Source organism: Dermacentor andersoni, chromosome 6, assembly GCF_023375885.2.
Source record: "Dermacentor andersoni chromosome 6, qqDerAnde1_hic_scaffold, whole genome shotgun sequence".
Taxonomy (NCBI): domain Eukaryota; kingdom Metazoa; phylum Arthropoda; class Arachnida; order Ixodida; family Ixodidae; genus Dermacentor; species Dermacentor andersoni.
In genome coordinates this window covers 55,777,762-55,796,132 of record NC_092819.1, presented here as the reverse complement: position 1 = coordinate 55,796,132, position 18,371 = coordinate 55,777,762, and the positions used below count along the sequence as shown (strand labels likewise).

General features: G+C 47.1%; 1 protein-coding gene across 4 annotated transcripts in view; it reads left to right on the top strand.

Moving 5' to 3' along the window:
- LOC126522830 (solute carrier organic anion transporter family member 74D-like) overlaps window positions 1-18,371 on the top strand; it is a 181,316-nt gene that overhangs the window by 145,828 nt on the left and 17,117 nt on the right. For 2 of the 4 annotated variants that reach the window (XM_050171659.3, XM_055066578.2), the window contains exons 4-9: window positions 9,046-9,348; window positions 12,339-12,796; window positions 14,381-14,650; window positions 15,149-15,238; window positions 15,759-16,043; window positions 16,744-16,785. In XM_050171659.3, coding sequence (XP_050027616.1) covers window positions 9,113-9,348; window positions 12,339-12,796; window positions 14,381-14,650; window positions 15,149-15,238; window positions 15,759-16,043; window positions 16,744-16,785 — 1,381 coding nt within the window. In that variant the 5' untranslated portion in view covers window positions 9,046-9,112. The remainder of the gene's footprint in view (window positions 1-9,045; window positions 9,349-12,338; window positions 12,797-14,380; window positions 14,651-15,148; window positions 15,239-15,758; window positions 16,044-16,743; window positions 16,786-18,371) is intronic. The other 2 variants (XM_050171661.3, XM_050171660.3) reach the window with 1 other exon arrangement.

Below are 18,371 nucleotides of genomic sequence, written 5' to 3'. Positions count from 1 at the left end.
TTTTTTTTCGCGCCAGAGCATTAGATCCGGTATACGTGAGCATGGGACTTCACGAACGTCAGAGTACTTTATAGTATTTAGGCTTATTTGGTGCAGAAATAATTAACTCTCGGAAACACTTGCTAGGTCGATTCTTTGGTTCCTGCAGAATGCAACGTAGTTCTTCTTTTTACCGGTAAACAGTTAACCATACTAGAGTCGGCAAATGTCGAAATCCTCAACGTTACGACTAGCTGGTTCCAAAACTTCACGGCGGTGCTTTACCACTTTTCCTTTTTGCCTCCCTGTCGTGGCTCACTTAAAAAGCCACTTTCAAGGGCCGCTTCGCCTTCGCAGAAGCTTACTTCAAGAACTGAGCTTAATTAGTGTCTATTTAAGGGAGCAGAAAACCCTGCCCGGAATGCCGGGTTACGCAGACGTTTTCGTGAGGATGGATGGACTGATGTTATGAGCGTCCCCTTTAAAACAGGGCGGTGGCTTGCGCCACCAAGCTCTTGCTATTATACTGTCTAATGTCCTACCGAGATAAAAAAAAAAGAACAAAAAATACGATGAACTCCCACAACCAAATTTTCTGATCCCTTATTGGGAACTTTGCTTCTGTATGTCACCGTTTTTTGTCGTTTCCCTACCTTTCTTCCACCAATCTTCCAATCGCCTCTCACTAATCTCTATTGCGGACATGTTTACTTTTCCACTGCTCTCGCTGAACCCAAGGGCTTCAAGGAGGCCAGTGGTGCCTAAATCGACTGCTGGGCATACGTCTTCACATTCTAATAAAACATGCTCCATCGTTTCCCTAGCTTTACCGCAGTAAGCACATGCTCCTTCTTCCTTCTTATATCTCGCTTTGTAAGCCCGTGTCCTAAGGCATCCCGATCTCGCTTCGAAAAGTAATCAGCTACCCTTTGAGTTATCATAAATTGTTTCAGCGACTTGTTCGTTGGCGCCACCTTCTGACTTTTAGTTTAGCTTATAGTACGCAGAGCCATGTTTGTAGTGGCCAGTCATTTTCTACGTAGATTCTGGTTTAAGAATCGGCAGCGACACAGACGTTAACATGAAGTCAGATATGTTTTTCCTTCTTTGAGAACACCCATGTAAGGAAAACGTGTTCTGGTTGTACAACGCGTCGCAGGATGGCGCTGCCAGCGCCGTTACAGCCGTCGACGGCTTCAGTAACCCGGTATTCCACGGACAAGCGAAAGCTCTCTATCGTCGACATAACGATTATCGCGTTTCCCTGGCAGTAGTCGCCAAAAAAAAAAAAAATTACTTCTTGTGAGTTGTGAATGCGAAAACATTATTGTCCGGTTGAACGCCACTAGGCAATCCTTCGAGTTTTGCGCTGCGAGTGATGCTTTCGACTTTCGCTGCGGGGTATGTTGTCGAGTTTTGCAGATCCGCAGCTAGTCTCGCTTCATCGGATCGACGCGTGCACTTCGCGTTTCTGTGCTAAATGTTCACTATAGGTTCGTCGGGGCTCGTCGGCGCTACTCGACGCCGCTCCGCTTCGCGTTTTCTGTAGCCAACGGATGCTTGTGCTCTGAGCCACACTTCGCCGCATATCGAAGACGTTCTGCGTCGCGTCGCCATATCTGCTCCGCCGAGGCGCGCTGATGACGTGGCGTCGCGGCGATGCCCTCTCCCCTTACGCAACAGCTGGCGCGCTGCTTCGGCGCAGCAGGTGTCCCGATTTGCCCTCTACTCCGTCGAGGCGCCCTCGTCACGTGGGGTCGCAGCCAATGGGAATTTAGGTTGCCGTTTCGCTGCTACGGACGACGACGCCGCGGCTTTTTTTTTTCGCTCAATAGGCCATTTGATGCTTTCGCATTAAAAAGAAACTCTAAATGTGTCCACTCATGATTTGATTCCGTGTTCGCGGCGTGTGTGCCCATCGGGCCTTCATCGTATTCACTGGAGTCTTAGCGTATCGTCTTGCCGATGTTGTCCGCACGGTCTTCGTCGGACCCGCTATCTCTTTCTTGAGTGCCACTTCAGACTCGGTCTGTTCTGAGTGACCATCTGTAATTTTTCTCCTTACGCAGCTAGTAGGCATCATACAGATATCAAATCTCAAAAAAAAAGAAAGGGTAAGACCATGAGTCTGCAGATAAGACAAGAGTCTTTATCGACTGCTTGTACCTGGCTCGCGCGTGAGGTCACGACGGACTCCCTACACTCTTAAGCAAAATTACGCCCTTTTGCCACACAACGATAATCGTCATCTGTCTTGTCCGCATTTCCTTTCATTAACGCGGCGATCCCAGTACTTTCCAGTAACGAACGGCATGCGCGTTATCAGCATGGCATAGCATTCCCAACAGGAAAGTAGCGGGCGCGGCGTTTTCAAGAAAGGAAACGCAAGCAAAGCAGATGACGATTATCGTTGTGTGGCAGAGATACACCCCAAAGGGGGTAACTTTGCCTAAGGTGCGGCGCTCACGGCGGATGCACAGCGCTCCTGGAGGCAACATCAGACATCAACGGGTCGGATTCAGTCGCACCTTTATTCCCGCGCGAGTCATCCTCAAACATAGCAGCCGCGAAAGCGTCAGGCAGTTTTAGCTTGCCCGTTAGCTTATTTTAGCTTTTCATTTGCCGGATGCTCCATGGTTTGTCGGAGTTGTATAGACGACGGAGGCATACACTGTAAAATAAGTTACAGCCTCAAATCTGAACAAGGTGTAAATCTGTCTACAGCTCACACCTGGCCTTACACTCAGTTTATAGACACGCGGCGCACTATAAGTGCGCCGTTCTTGATGCGTTCTTGGGCGCGCGTTCTTGACGAGCTTATATTTGTCACGTGTGCCATGCGCTAAATTACCCGAGCTAAAACATAAATAAATGAAACCTGTTGTTTTTAAAGCATTCACAAATTGCTTCAAGCATCACAGAGCCACCCGAGATTTCGCGCTTTGAAATTGACGGCCAGCACTCAGTGACCCGTGTATGGCTGTCTGATGTAGCTTTCCGCAGAGAGGTGCCGAATTCGGGGCTTTAGCTCGGGTGCTCCTACTTAAACACATGTAAAAGGAGAATTCGTTTTTCTCGGCAACCAGTGCACCAAATTTGACGAGGTTTGTTTCATTTAAAAGAAAAACTTAAAATCTAGTGACTGTCGGTTTCCAATTTTCGATTTAGATCGTCAATTCTTTATTAACAACTGGCAAAGATCGAACATTTTCACAAAATGAGACTATCAGGTTTGCAACAGTTTAACTTAGCAAGCAAAAATGATATCACAATTCTGTGAATTGCATCTGATAGTACATCTAAAGCGGACAAAATTGATGTTACACATGAATCTGAAAAAAATTGAGTAATACGGGAATACAGCTTCTGCAGAACCCTTGCACACAACGTAACACATTCACGTAAGATTGACATAGCGAAATTGACGTATCGAATTTGTCCGCTTTGAATGATCTGATGGATCATCCGTTTATACAGAACCGCGATATATGTTTTTGATGCAGAGCTATTAATTTATAAACTTCGTGCGTCCATCGTTTCCGAACTAACGAATTTCTGAAAGTCCTTTTCACAATATTCAGGCCCTAAATCGAAATTCCGCTTCCAACAGTCACTAGAATTTAACTTGCTGCTCATGTGACTGCACATGCTTGTAATCGATGTGAGAAGCGCGAACAATCGTGAGCTTGATCTCGTCAAAGCGCAGGGCATAACACTCCGACGAGCGACGAAAACGTGACCCCTATCGTTTGGAATGGTGCGTCATTTTCATAACCTCTGTATATAGCGGCCGCTGTCAGCGACGCTGGGGTGAAAAATGAAAACGTCGTGGCGCCCTCTGAACAGCGCAGGGCGTCCATTCCCAGAGTAAATGCGTGTCATTTCGCGAAAGGAACTCTTTCTTTCTTTTTATCCACGTGGCAGCTGCTGTCCACGAGGACACATTGAGAGTTCTGGTCACGATCCTTGCGCTGATGGCGAAGAAAGGTATAGGCCATAAAACTTGAGTGCCATTTGCGTTGCCAACGGCTTTTATCGTCCCCTGCTGCACTCAAAAGTTGTCCCCGAGCGCGTATCTCTGTAGACTCGAATACACTGTCTCAGTAGCTATGTGGTAACGTGTCGTATTTCCGTTTCGCGTCTGGTTCTATGGGGCAATCATTGGAGCGAGAACGTTCGGCCAACCTCTCTCTTACTTTATATATATATATATATATATATGTGTATATATATATATATATATATATATATATATATATATATATATATATATATATATATATATATATATATATATATACTGAGGCGATCTGAGGCATTCGCTGTCGCGCGCAAGAAAATAGTGCTAAATTCCAACAATCCCCCAGCATTCACCGTCCACGCGTCTGTTCAATTATAGACAGCTGGCGCTCTCGTTCCGCGGTCGTTTCGCATAGCCGTCTGCTTGCCGTTCTCGATAGCAGACGACGGTAGCGGGCGGAGGAATACAGCTAGAGGAGCACGGGGGATTTGATTCTTTCGATTAGCTGACGCGCGCTCCGCTGCGGAGCGCTTGCACAACGTTGCATATTTTTGCATGTGTTTGAGTCTGCTGTGCACGTAATCATTCCTAGCGTGGCTGGGCTAATTCGCGCCGTTGAAATCGCGGCACACGGGAAACCATCTCGTTTAGTCCATCTGTATGCGCAGATCTATGAACGTGTGCATTCTTGTACGAGTTGATCTCCTGTCTCTCCTTAAAGCGGCTGCAGGAAGTGAAACGAAATGGTTGCGAGAGCATTGGGCGGCACCGGTAAGCGTTCATGCGACCGCTTTTCTCATAACGAGGGCGAATCAGAAAGTATTAGCCCTTTTTTTTTTATTAGCAAAACTAAGGTACATGCAGGTAATTACGAATATAACGTGCTATTCTACGTACCTTACACTATTTTTCTACATAGTCCCCACACCGGTTCAGACATTTGTCCCATCGCCGCACTAAATTTGTCCCGTCGCAGTCGTCAGCCAGCGACGCACGCGGTCTCCCCGAACGCTCATTGTCATGCAAGTCTTCACGGCTTTTTTGCGAACTCACAACACCACCACCTCACACTTCTCAAAGCGAGACACCTTTCCCCATACGTGGGCTGCATTTTCCAGTGGATTTCGATGGGCGTTCCTCGCATGCTTCGTGGAAAACGAATCACACTTCGTTGCTCGTACGCCGTGGTCGTGTGAAGCACAACCGCCATTTTCAACAACTGACAGCAGCGCCGTACCGTGGAGCTACCGGCAGATGAAGCCGCGCCGGTCCGAGAGAGGTCCACCGCTGGGAATGGATATGTTGTCTTTGCATTTACAGCCGTAATTTTGCTTAGAGAAGATGGGGACAAACACTTTCTGATTCGCCGTCGTCTAAGGGGATTCAAGACGTGGCAGTTCTTTTACTGTTCAAACTTTATAGCAGCGGTGGACATCAGAATGTGCTCGCGAGTCGCAACGCAGAAGCCATGCAGACGCTTGTGTTTGGTTCGCAATTCTCTTGATAGAAGGAGCCAACTGAAATCTAACTCACCGCGCATGCTCGGTGGATGCATGAGTTGCTATGGCGTTCTGCTGTGAAACGTGGCGAGGCTTCACGTTAATTAAATTTCCAGGCCCCGGCGGCCTCGAAAACGCCCGTCTACCGTGCTTTCGGAGCACATTAAAGAACCCCAGATGATCAATGCAAATCTGAAGCCCCGTGTTGTGGTGTCTTTCGTGTGGGTTGCCATGAGATGTCGAACCTTATATAAGTTCACTTGAACTGAAGTCATGAGGAATAATGCAGCCGAATTTTCGTATTGCCGCAGGGACGGTGTTGTCACATCATCTTGCGTTCCGAGTGGGACACCTAAAGAGCCAGTTTCACAGCCGTGGGGTTCTTCGTTCCGAACCCAACCATGACGATCATTCTTGTTTTTCTCTCTCGCGCGCGCTTACCGTTGGTATCTTCGAGACCATATATAGCTAGCCAGATTCAGGAAAGTTGGCGGATACACAAATAAATGACGTTCAATTTAAATGCTCTTGCAGTGCATTTAACAGTGCATTTAAGGTGCACTTCGATAAGATTCTATTGGGTTGGCCGTAGGGATGAGTTCTTTTGACAAACGGCCGGCCTATGCTACGTTAGTACAGCTTCGAAGCCAGATAGCCAGGTTCATGCAGGAAAGCGCAGGGGTGGAGGGGTGCACGCAAATAATTATCGTCGCGCGCAAGTCAGCTTTGTAAAAGGACTTCGCGCGGGCCTCAACGTGGCCGACGCTGGTAGGCAGATGCTGGCGACGGATCAGGATGATTTCCCGGAAGGAAAGCCGTTCCGAACTCGGTGCCGGTCGGCGCGGTCGTCGGCGAGTTTTTGGCTCTGCATCCAAAAGCTGTCCCGCCTAGCTTTTCCGCGCCCCGCCGTCTCGATATAGCGCTTGCACGTCTGTAGGATGCGCGCTCGCGTATGCGACATGCAAAGTAGTTGACCTCCGTCTCGATGCAGTCGCGCGGGTATACACCGCCGTGAAAGCTATATCGCGTCGTATCATTCGATCGCGCATGCGCAGAGTATACTGTGTTCGCGCATTTGGAGATTTTTTATGTCCAGACGTGGTCCAGACGACGCTTTCGGCTGTTTACAAACAGAGACCCCAGGAGACTTCCGGTGTCGATCTCATCGGGAATGCCTTTGTACACACGTGTGCACACCTTTATATAGGAGGCGCGCACGGACTCTCTTTGTACAGGTGTCACACAGGCATCTTGGATCGCTATCGAGAAATCCGATCCCGATTCGGCTCGACCGAAAGTGCCCGTGTGACGCCGATATTGTAAGGGGACCCGAAATGGGAACACGAAATCAGTTTGTGCGAGTATATCGCCTGAAAAAAATCTTACTTTCGCGTCCTTGGCGGGAAAGACTTGATTATTACCGAATACATTACGACGGCCGTGTGGGATCCCATGTCTTTAATTTCGTCGCGCTTATGACTCCAGTGCACGACGTCGCAGGAATGTCGTTCTGTTTTTGCCTTATGTGAACCTGGCCGTTTTTGGGCAGGGCGACTCTCCGAAAGATGCGGGGTTGAGCCGTTGCGAGATTTAGAATGCAGCCTGACCCTTACATTAAGTTGGACTTGGTTGGTAAATTATTGAACACCGAAAGTGTCAATCGTTACCGATAGGGGAAGGCTTAACAAGGCTCGTGCATTGGAAAGCGGGGTGGGGAAGCCAGCTTAAAGCTCCCGCTTCAGCAGCCCGTTACGCCTTCGGCAGCGTTTTCTACCGTTTATATAGATGAAGTAAGGATTTCATTGAGTTCCGTAGGAACGAAAGAATCAACCCAGAAAATTTTCGGTAATTTCTTTCTGCGTTGAAACGCCCTATCATTCGAGCTAACTTTTTTTTGTGTGTGAAATGCTCGAGGCCACGCGGGATGTGTACGGTTTGGGCGCGAAATTCAATTAACTGATGCTCGGCCTCAATTTTCGGCCATTGTTAGGGAACTTTTCTCGGCAGAGTAAGTCCAAATGGATTTCTGAAGGAATGCTTTGACAGTCCAGAGAGATGTAGTGTGGTCATTTAACATCCTCTTAAACACTCGAACATTGTCAGAAAATTCGTGGCGTTATGCGGCGGGAACTTCAATTCGGCGTCACTAGTTCTCGCCTCATTCTGTACTTTATAGATCCTCAAGTTCAGCGCTATTCGAAGTTTGTGTAGTTGCAGTCTATGCATGTAGCGTTACTCAACTTTTTTTGTGTGTGTCTCCTTTAAGGCGGCAGTAAGTGAAAGTGAAATCGACTCGGGGTAATAAATGAAATATATACGAAGTGAGTATAATATATGCTTCAAATCTCCCACCGATTTGCTTGACGTCACGTCTACGACTTGGATATAGGACTGCGCGGTTCTGTAGAAACAATGCGCCCGCCGGGCTGGGGCAAAAAATCCGAGAGGAGATTTGAGGACTGGGCCTGCACTGCTTGAAGGCGCGTGAGGCGTGCTAGCCTGTGTGTTGCGCGGCGTGGCCTGACCGACACGCACTTGGGCCCCTTGGGCCGCAGGAACGTGACCCGGCCGATAACGGCATGCGAGGTTGTGTGTCTGTCTGTCTGTCTGTCTGTGTGTGTGTGCCTGTGTCTGTTGTGGAAGGGGGAGGAGGACTAGACGACGCATCGGGTGCGGGCGCCGTCAACGAGGACGCAGTGTACACACGCACCATTGCGACAAAGATAGAGAGAGAGAGAAAGAAGGGAGAAAGAAGAAAGAAGAGAGAAAGAAGGGAAAAAAAAAAGAAAACGAGAAATGTAATAATGGACGAGTGGTACATTAGCGCCAGCATGGATGCACATGTGTGCTTCCTATACGTACGTGTTCGTGCTGCTTGTGGTGGAAAAAGAAAAAAAAAAGGCCTTGTCCCATTGCGCGGGCAGGCTCCTTTCTGAATTTCTGTGAAGTGTTATATATTACAGAGGTGTTCGCTGCGAGTTCTTTTTACCACGCAACTGCGTTTTGTTACGCGACAGAACTCGAGCTCGTTGCGCATCTGCGAGATGTTGCATACGTTTGACAGAGGGTATAAGGCCTGAAAGTGACCGTACGTCAGCGTATAAAGTAACCGCTTGTTGACGGTGAGTAACCTTTGTAAGCAAAAACCTACAGAATTTCTACAGACTGGTGTGTACTGCACCTACAGTTCGAGGGCCAGTACACGAGGGACAATTTCGAGGATGCAGGATGGGTGTGTGTGTGTGTGCGTGTGCGCACGCGCAAGCGTGCGAGGGGGGTATTGGCCTGTTTTAGTACAATAAAAAATATTCAATGCAGGGTCATTATATAAGACACAATAAACTCCTGAACCTCTGCAAAATTGTACTACATGAAAAATGATTAATTAACAATGTCCATTAACGTTCAAAAAACCTCTCGTATATATTATATGTGTGGTGTTATGGTAACCCTCTGCCATTTGCCCAGCTTCACTTGAGACGTAGAACCATCAGTTTTTTTTTTCCATTCAGAGTACCCATTTCCGGAATCTCCTTTCATTTGCAGGCGACAATGACGTAACCGGGTCCAGGCGGTGCTCCCCAAATTAGGACGGCCTTAGGGTGCGGTGGCAATGGCCGGCGACGACCAAGCGCGGCAGCGTACCACAAATGGGTGCAGCGGCGCAGGCATCGACGACTCCGGGAAGCTCAAGAATGGCAACGGTCTGCTGCTGCCACAGTCCAACGGCAACAACCACCACAAGGGCCTGAACGGCGGCGTCGACGGGCTCAGCTGCAAAGTCCTGCAGCCCGTGCATGCTGAAGAGGACCCAGACTCTATATGCGGCCTCTGGTTCTTCAAACCGAGGTTAGGACCTACCTCTCTTTTTTTATTGCTCATAGAAACGCTATTAATTGCAAACTTGCACTGTCGGCTGTCAGGACCACTTTTATCGAACACTTGTTGTAGCCGTTGCTCTGCATACTTTGTGGGCACATGGGTGATTTTCAAGTGATTACAGGCATGTGGAGAATGTTGTACGAGGAAGAACACTGTGCAGGAGTCGACCTTGTGTCTACTCTGCTGCGGGTTAATTCTGATGAGTTACTGGTGAAGTTGTCAAAGAGCGTTCTTGAATTAGTGAAGTTTGTAATTTGCAAAGTTGTAAGGAACCTCAGACTGCATTTGGAAATTCTCTGGGACGTTCAAGGACTTCACTCTCAGCTGCAGCTATTTTTGATGTATGCCTAACCAAGCACTTGCATATGTTTGAAGTTTGAACCACTTTACTAATCAATGTGGTGTGCATCTCCTGCCCTGCTTATTTTTCTTTCTAAGCTTTTATATACTTGTGAGCATCAGGTTACGTCATGAGAGAGGGAAAAGGATGCATAGAAAGGCAGGGAGGTTAACCAGAGGTAGTTCTGGTTGGCTACCCTGCACGGGAGGAAGGGTTAAGGGGGATAAAAAGAAAAAGAGAGTGGAAGGGGGAGAAGAAAGAAAAAAAGAAAAAGGGGAAGAACAACATGCACATTATAGTGCAGGTACCAAAGGCCCACATGAAAGTTGATATAGCGCACATCGGTTGCTGTAATGAATACTACTTCTGTCTTTGTTTTAGTGAACTGTAGCTTGGCTTAAAATCATCAGCTAATCCCAACAGTAGAATGTCAACAAGATGTCACAGGCTAGCTGCCTGAAAGACAACTGTATAAGCTAGAGCTTGCATGCTATAATTATGATGCATGAAGTAACTATAGTGTGCAAGCTCTAGCTTATGCATTTGTCTTTCAGGCAGCTAGCCTGTAACATCTTGTTGACATCCTGCTGTTAGGATTAGCTTATGATTCTCAGCCAAGCTACAGTTCGCCAGAACAAAGATAGAAGTAGTGTTCATTACAGTGACCGACGTGTGCTGTATTGGCTTTCAGGTGGGCCTCTGGTACCTGCACTATATGTGCAGGTTGGCGATCCTTTTCTTCCTTTCTTTCTGTTTCTCTCTCTCTTACTTCTTTTTGTGGGGGTTGTCTACAGTAGTAAAGAAAAGTGGATAAGTTAGCTTCAAAACAAAAGGAAGCACAGCGTGATGTGCGACGCAGATTACGTGGGCACCAGATTTTTGGCATATCTTGCACCACTGCAGTCTGGAAGTGTTTGCACAAGAAATATAACATGATGCATGCAAAGCACACCCACCAGTGTGCAAGTAAAGCAACATTTTTTATTGCTGATCCCTACCTGGGAAGAGATGAACTGTTCAGCGGATGTCAACGCTGAAATCATTTATCAGGTTATACCCTATTTACAGCACTGCTGTGCATATTGATTGCTATTTTATAAAATCCAATCTTTACATCGCCTTTGTGGGATTTACAGTTGCCGACCGTTTATTCGGACCTCCAGGGGACTGCGGAAATGTCCGAATAAACAGGTGTCCGAAAAAGCAGATTAAGAAAAAAAGAAATGAAATCCTTTATTTCCACGCACTTATTCGGCCTCGGCAGTAGGCATGAAGAAATCGTGAATGCGCCGTTGCACGCTGTTCCGTTTACACGCAATCAGATAAGCCTGAATCTAGGAGAGGGTTGTACGGTCACTATAGGTGGCTGAAAGCACAGTCACTGCTTGTACACTTCTTAATGGGGAGGCAGCGTAGCACATGGTGCGTCATCTTCCGTCTTAAGAGTCATTGTCCAGCGGTGCAGCAGAAACCTTACGAATGATCTCGCCGTCGTCGAGTTCTGCACATGTCAGTTCAGCAGTGTCAACACCTGGGAAACTGTCAAATGTGACACTGTCCGGAATCGCAATGCAACCACTGCGCAGGTCTCAACAGAACATTTTCGAGCACATCCGAAGGTGACAAACCTTAGGCCTCCCGGCACCTGCTTGCCGGCATTCCCCAGCGCAGTCTGCGCGGGCTCTGTCAGCGCCATTAGACACTTGACGCAATGTTTCCGTATGCCGCGTTGGATCACCGGAACCTCGACACAGCACACAAAGCAAACACCACCATGCCGACACCAGTCACACAAAAGAAAAATGTGGTCTGCTCGCAGCGTCGTGCGCGTAGAAACAAATCAGCTGCTGGATTGTCTTGACATGGCTTACTAAGCTGAAACCGGAACTACTGCAGAGCAACTCTATTCAACCGGGCAGAAACGATGATGATGAGCGGGGATTTGCAGCAGCGCCACTTCGTGGGGCAGCACGGAGGCTCTGTTCAAAACAAAAATGGCGTTCAGCAAGTCGAACCATGCACCGGTCAGAGTCGGTTTCCATGGAGTTAATGCATGGTGCTCTCGATCGAGTTGGCTCAAGGAGTGTCCGAAAAATCAGACGAGAGGTTGCAAGGTGTCCGAACTTTCGGCAATTGTTATACATTATGGCCTATGGGGAGAATGGCGGTGCCGCGAAGCAGACCGAATAATCGAGCATGTCCGAATTTTTAGAGTCCGGGAAATCAGTCGGCGACTGTAGTTCAATCCTTCCACCATAGCAGTTTCATCACGTGAATGCTGTACCAAATTCCCTAATTTTCAGTTCCTTTTTACGGTCCCAGAGACATTGAACCTCATGTCTATATATATGTCGAACATGCAACTAACAGCAAAAGACCGCACAGAAAAACTCAGCACTGGTGCATCTTACTTTGACGGTTCTGGATACAAATCGTCTAAATTGAAGCTCCTTTTCATAGTAAAAAACCAGAGTGCCGGGGGCAACACCGTTTTTCGCTAATAAGTAGTTGAGGTGCATGATGCTCAAACATCGCAATCAAAGAAACACGTGCTTCCACCATTTCTTTAATTGTAAAGAATAAGAGTGATTTACACACTGCCCTGTATTCCCTCCAGATGGCTGCAGCGATTTGCCAACAAGAAGGCATTCCTGGCCGTGTTCTGCCTGACGAGCGTGCTGCAGGGCATGTACTATACATACTTTGTGAGCGTGCTGACGACCATCGAGAAGCTGTACCAGATCCCAAGCAAGACCACAGGCATCATCATGTCGGCCACCGAAATTGGCCAGATCGGTGGCGCGCTGCTGCTCACCTATTACGGGGGCCAGGGGCACCGGCCCAAGTGGATCGCATGCGGCATGCTTGTGTTCGCCGTCGCCTCCATCCTGTGTGCCACACCACACTTCATCTTCATCGACGACTCGCTCCTGGTCACGTCGCAGGCCAGGGTCCGTGGCGCCCAGAACGCCACCGTCGCCTCGCAGTGGGCCAAGCTGTGCCACGCGCCCGAGCAGGCTGCCTCTGCCTCTCCGCTGCCGGCCAACCTGACCGCGCTGTTGGCCGCTGATGGAGGTGAGTGCAGGGGCACCGTCATCATCACCTTGCAGCAGGGAGGCTTCTCTCAGGGATCGCCGGTTACCCTTGTCTCGTGTCAGGCAACTCCTATGCCTTTAGTAGTCCAGCACACTAATAAAATATAAAGATGTATGGGGCGTAGTAGTTCTGCGGAAACCCGCAAGGTGGAGAGAAGAAATTAATAAAGGGAAAATCAGACATCCACCTGTTCGTAGCAGCTGCTACAAAGGAAACCCATACGGGTTCCTCGAAAGGAAACGGGTTCCTTTCAAGGAACCCGTTTCCTTTTCCCTACCCCCCCTTTATTAAAGATGTATGGGGTGACAAGGATGAAACCCTGAGTTTGTACATCATCCATTTCAGCTGTGTTAGAAGGAGCTCAGATGTCCGAGTCATGCGCAGAGGTAGTTTTGTCAAGGTGGCAGTACAAGAAAAGCGTACGATATATGGTTCTTTCATGTCATCATCTGATGTAGTCTGTTTTCGATGATGATTGTCTCAAGGCAGCTGCCTCACTGCATGTGTGCATGCACTGCATCCTTTATCTTTTGGTTGTGGGCGCGCCTACTGAAAGTATAAGATAACAGCACACCGAATTGCATATTCTTTCCATCCTATATATGCAAATTCCATAATCTCGTCTATCCACATGAGTGATCTTCTGCTGCCTTTACTGCTGTCTATTAAAACTCATTCTGCTGTTCCAATAGCCCACTATCCGGCTGTTACAGGCCTACACTCAACTAAGGTGTCATCTAGATGTTTCTTTTTTTTTTAATTCTTTTTACTGCTATCTTCTTTTCTGTCACATTCTTGTCATAATGTCACATCTGCCATTTTTCGTAGCATAATTCGTTGTGCACGAGCAATTGCTGACTTTTTGAAGTTGAGAACAAAGGCCACTAACATGCAGACGGAACTTTTATTTGCAGGTGCGTTCTTGACCTGGTCAATTAAAAGGAATGCTTCCAGAATTGCAAACGGGTCACTCCTGCCGTGTGCGGAGGCTTGGTGAAACCTGAACGGAAGAAAAAATGACGAACCAGTGGCAATCACACCACCTTCGATTTCCCACTTTGTTTAATACACCTCTATCGTTGAAGATGAGGGTGAGATGAGACATATTGGAGAGGGTATTATCTACAACAAAGAATTTGTGCCCTTCTGCGCTTGGACAAAGGGTCAGCAAATAGATTACTGCATCCAGAACACAAATATTGCATAGCATGGCCAGTTCCTTTAAAGGTGGTATTAACATGCCGACTCCTTTTCTAACCACAAGCAAACTGCAGATATAAGTCTCAAAATGAACTGTATGTGTCTGTTTGCACTCAACAACTGTGCTCTGAGCCACTGCGCTGATGCTTGCTGTTGTCAGGTGCCCAACACTTGTGGAGCTTGGGAAATGTTGAAGGGTTTTGAAGTATGGGTAGGGCAACTGTGCCTGCATACTTATTATTAGTTTCAGATCGTTATTTGCAGTAATTGAGTTTAACAAAGGAGTCACTGGTTTTCACTTCCTTTGTTTGGCACTGCTACACAGCTGCTATTGGTGTGTAAAATGACGTGCCTTGTTTGCAGTGTTGGCCACGACGGCCACTTCCTCTGACGCATTGCACCTCTTCCCTGATGGCGGGGGAACTGGGGGTCCAGTGGCTGATGCGCTGCGACAGGCTGCCATCTGCGATGCCTCAACGCGGCCGCTCAGCCAGAACCGCATTACACATGTGGTGCTCTCTGTGTTCTTCATCAGTCTGCTCTTTATTGGGATTGGCGCCACAGCCGTCTACACGCTCGGAATACCATACATCGACGACAATGTTGCCAACCGGGAGTCTCCGCTCTATTTCGGTGAGGGTGCATCCACAGCACACATTCTCGCTGAAGAAGCTTATTTGTTTGTGAGCTTATTGTTTATGAACTGGTCTCGATGATGTTGTGTGTGTATTGTTGAAATATAGCACACTGTAATCAAATTTGTGCTTCAGCACTTTGAGTTATCAATTAATTTGCTCCTTTCCCTGCTGTCTGCTGACTCCCTTCACTCGGCTTTGCTGCAATTTCTTCAACTTGACAGCACAGTGAACTCAATGTTGAAGAGCAGGATAATGTGTGGGACTTCATAATGCTTGTGGGGCATCTAAGGGGATTCGGAGGTCGCTGTCATATGTTGCAAACAAAACAAAGAAATGTGCTGCAATAATATGTGGTTGGTGTGACAACAGATTACGCTGCACACTACAAGTTGGTGTTGCATGCTTAATGAAGCTTTGATGATTGTGTTGTTTCTCAACAAATAAGCCTATCATCAGATAATTTTTAGACAACCTTATCGTTTTTGTCTTACAGGTATCACGATAGGCGTCAGGATATTCGGTCCAGTATTTGGCTTCCTTCTTGGCTCCTACTGTACAAGCGTGTATGTCAACTTTCCATTTGGTGAGTTCATGTTTCAACTGCGCTAAAATGTGTGGGACTAATATAGGCCTCATAATTGCTGTGGCCTACAAGTATGTAGTGTTACCTAGCCTTTGAATGTACCTTGAATTTACGGACGACTCTCTGTTTACAAACCTGATGCTAATGTTTCTCGAGGTGTTGCATACCACATCCATCAATATGAGAGCTATAAAATGTGATGATGCACTGTACAAAAGCTCTCTTATCAGAAGTCTGTGCACTCAACGAGCTTATGTGTTGTCTGTGAAAAGTCACCACATGGATCATGTTAACTGTGCATTTCTAACAGTGGCAGCAGTATTTGCCTAATAGAAGCTGTTGCTGAATGAACCTTGCAGGCATGTTCCATACGTTTCGAGTGATTGCACTCGTGGGCAGTCATGTGCTGCAGTCGGGGCTCCAGGCTTCACAAGTCACACAATTCTGTCTAAACCTTTTGTGCTTTACATCTATTATAACTGCACACAGTGTTACTCAAGTGCTGCTCGTCACCGCGCAGAGACGTCCAACCTGTCTCCGGGCAACCCTCACTGGGTGGGTGCTTGGTGGCTCGGCGTGTTCATAGTGGGCGCGGCACTCATCGTTACGGCACTGCCCATGATGGCGTTCCCGCGCAACCTGCCCCAGCGGCGGTCCTCGCAACGGGTGCCGCGACCTGTCCTGGACCGCAATGGCACCATCTGCCCCAAGCACCAGCTTCAGCAGAAGGTGCCGCTCATCAGCTCGCCGCCGGCATCGCCGTCCGGAGCCAAGAAGGCTCTCAAGGACAAGCCGACACTCAGAGGTGCCTACCGTCTCCCGTCGTTTCTTCCCTTCCGGGGCTGCATGCTAGTCATCCATGCCAACGCTGTGCTCTGCAGTTGTTTAATCGGCTCAGATTTCTGTCCTTTCATTGTGCTGTACTGCTAAAGAGGCATAGTATGCAAATTTATTATTGTTATTACACTCCTATATGATCGTAGCTTGTCTGAAGTGAAGTGCAAATGTTTGTTTAAAAACGTGTGCTGAGAGATTCACATGTACAGTCACCATCATACTTAACCCAAATATGCCTTAAGCACCCTATTGCTTCTCCTGTGGAGGGTACTGGAGATTAAAGGCCAAACCATACGTACGCTTGCCAGTCTGCACAAGCTCGTGTCTACGCGTCTTGTGCTTGCCGTGCCTGGCGAGGAATGACGGTTTGCACACAGAACACTTATAATAAACTTAGAGAAGAGAAAGCGTACCTTTCACAGTGCAACAGAAATAAGGGTTGCAGCGGCGTCATGAAGTAAAGTATGCGACCGAGGGAGGGCGCTGTCAGCATCAAAACTAATATCATCATCATTACGTAGGGAACAATATGGCCGCTGCGGTAGCAGCTGGTGGGGCTGGTTGTGCTGCTGGTTTGCTGGTTTTGGGCATTTTGTTACCGCTATCAGGGTGGTATTCATGTGTACACTACTCTAACATGACTGTAGATATCTTTATTATGTCGCCAGGTGACCGAGAAGCCTCAACTAGCAAAAAAAACCCACGAACAAGTAAGCTTACATTGTTTATTGTCAATGGTGAATGAAGCAGTACATGCCCACAATTTTTGTACAGGTCAAGTGGACGCTGTCAGTCACTGAGCTTGCAACATACAGAAGCACACATAGCGATCTATCAGTGGAATTGAAAGCTGAAATCGAGCGAATATTTCTCATTGCGTTCAGCGTGCCGTTTAAAGCAAGGAGAGTGAAGCTTCGGACAGCAATATTTATGCTGGGCTACCCTCGTACTGTAGTTGCATACCATGCTGCTTGCCGTGTTTCACACTATACATACAATATCTGCATTCTGCGATTTCAGCTAGAGTTAAGAAGGAAACATCAAAAGTGCTCGGCAAAGATGTAGTGTTGGCAAGATAAGCTCGAGCTACAATGTCCCATTCGTTTCATAACACATTGACAAAGGGGCATGTAGTGTAGGAAAATAAATAAACAAAAAGAATGCTATGGTAAATTTTCCAACACAGATTGTCTGCTCCTGACATTTATGCCGCACACACACATATATTTAGTGTTCACAGTAAAGGTTTTGACACAAGCGGAGAGTACTCATAGAAAAGCAAGGAAGGTTATGGAGGCAAGAATACTTACAGGGACTTCTGCAAAGATTGCGTGAATGTGACAAGGACACTAAATAAACATATAAGCAAGCCCAGTGAATGCTCGCAGATGCTTGGAAAACGCAATTTATGGTATCATTTAAAGAAATAAAAAAAAATCTGTTTTTATATTCAAACAAGCCAAAGAAGTTGCAAAGTGTTGAACGCTTCAGTTGAGTAACAGAGGTGAACAAGAGAAGCCTCAGCCTGGAGCCGTTGTTGCAACAAGCAAACATATTTGTGAGGGCTGCGACCAAGACAAGTTCCCGTGCTGAGGCTTCCTTTGCTTGTCCACTGTTGATTGGCTGAATGTGACGCGGAACTTGCTATTCACGGAGTATATTTCAAAATCTTTTGGAAAAACATTGTGCACAGTTTTGTCACCAGCTGTTTGAAGAGAAAGAAAAATTGTTCTTAGTAATTTGTCATGTTTGTGAAATGTGGAGTAGGCCAGTTGTCTGAGCTTGCCTTTTAGTTTTCTAGCAACTGTTATTTTACTGTGCAGGGCTAGCCTAGTTATTGAATTCATGCTAACTGTTCAACAACCATGTAAGAGTTACTGCCAGAGATTCAGTCACCATGTGGTGGCATTTCCTCAAAATTGCATTGGGTGCTTTTCATCGTTTTAATATTTGCATTTTCAGGAAAAAAAATTATTGTGAGGAAGCATGTGATACTTAGTGGTATTGCCTGCCAAGCTGATTTGCAAAGAGCATATGACAGTTTGTGCATTAGCAAGTAGGGAGCTTGCTGCCTTGTTTCTGCCCTGGTCATCACAGTTATAATGCCTAGAAAAGTTGGGGCTGAACATGTTACTTTTGTGCTTATCATAAAATAGCCTTAAAAACAAGTAAGCTGTTATGTAAAATGTTAGTGTTCCTGCTTGGTATAATACAAAACTGCAGACTGCTGGCTTCCTGTATAGAGCTCACACTCCTCCATCTGGTAAACTTGCAAACAGTTCATGGTGAGGCACGG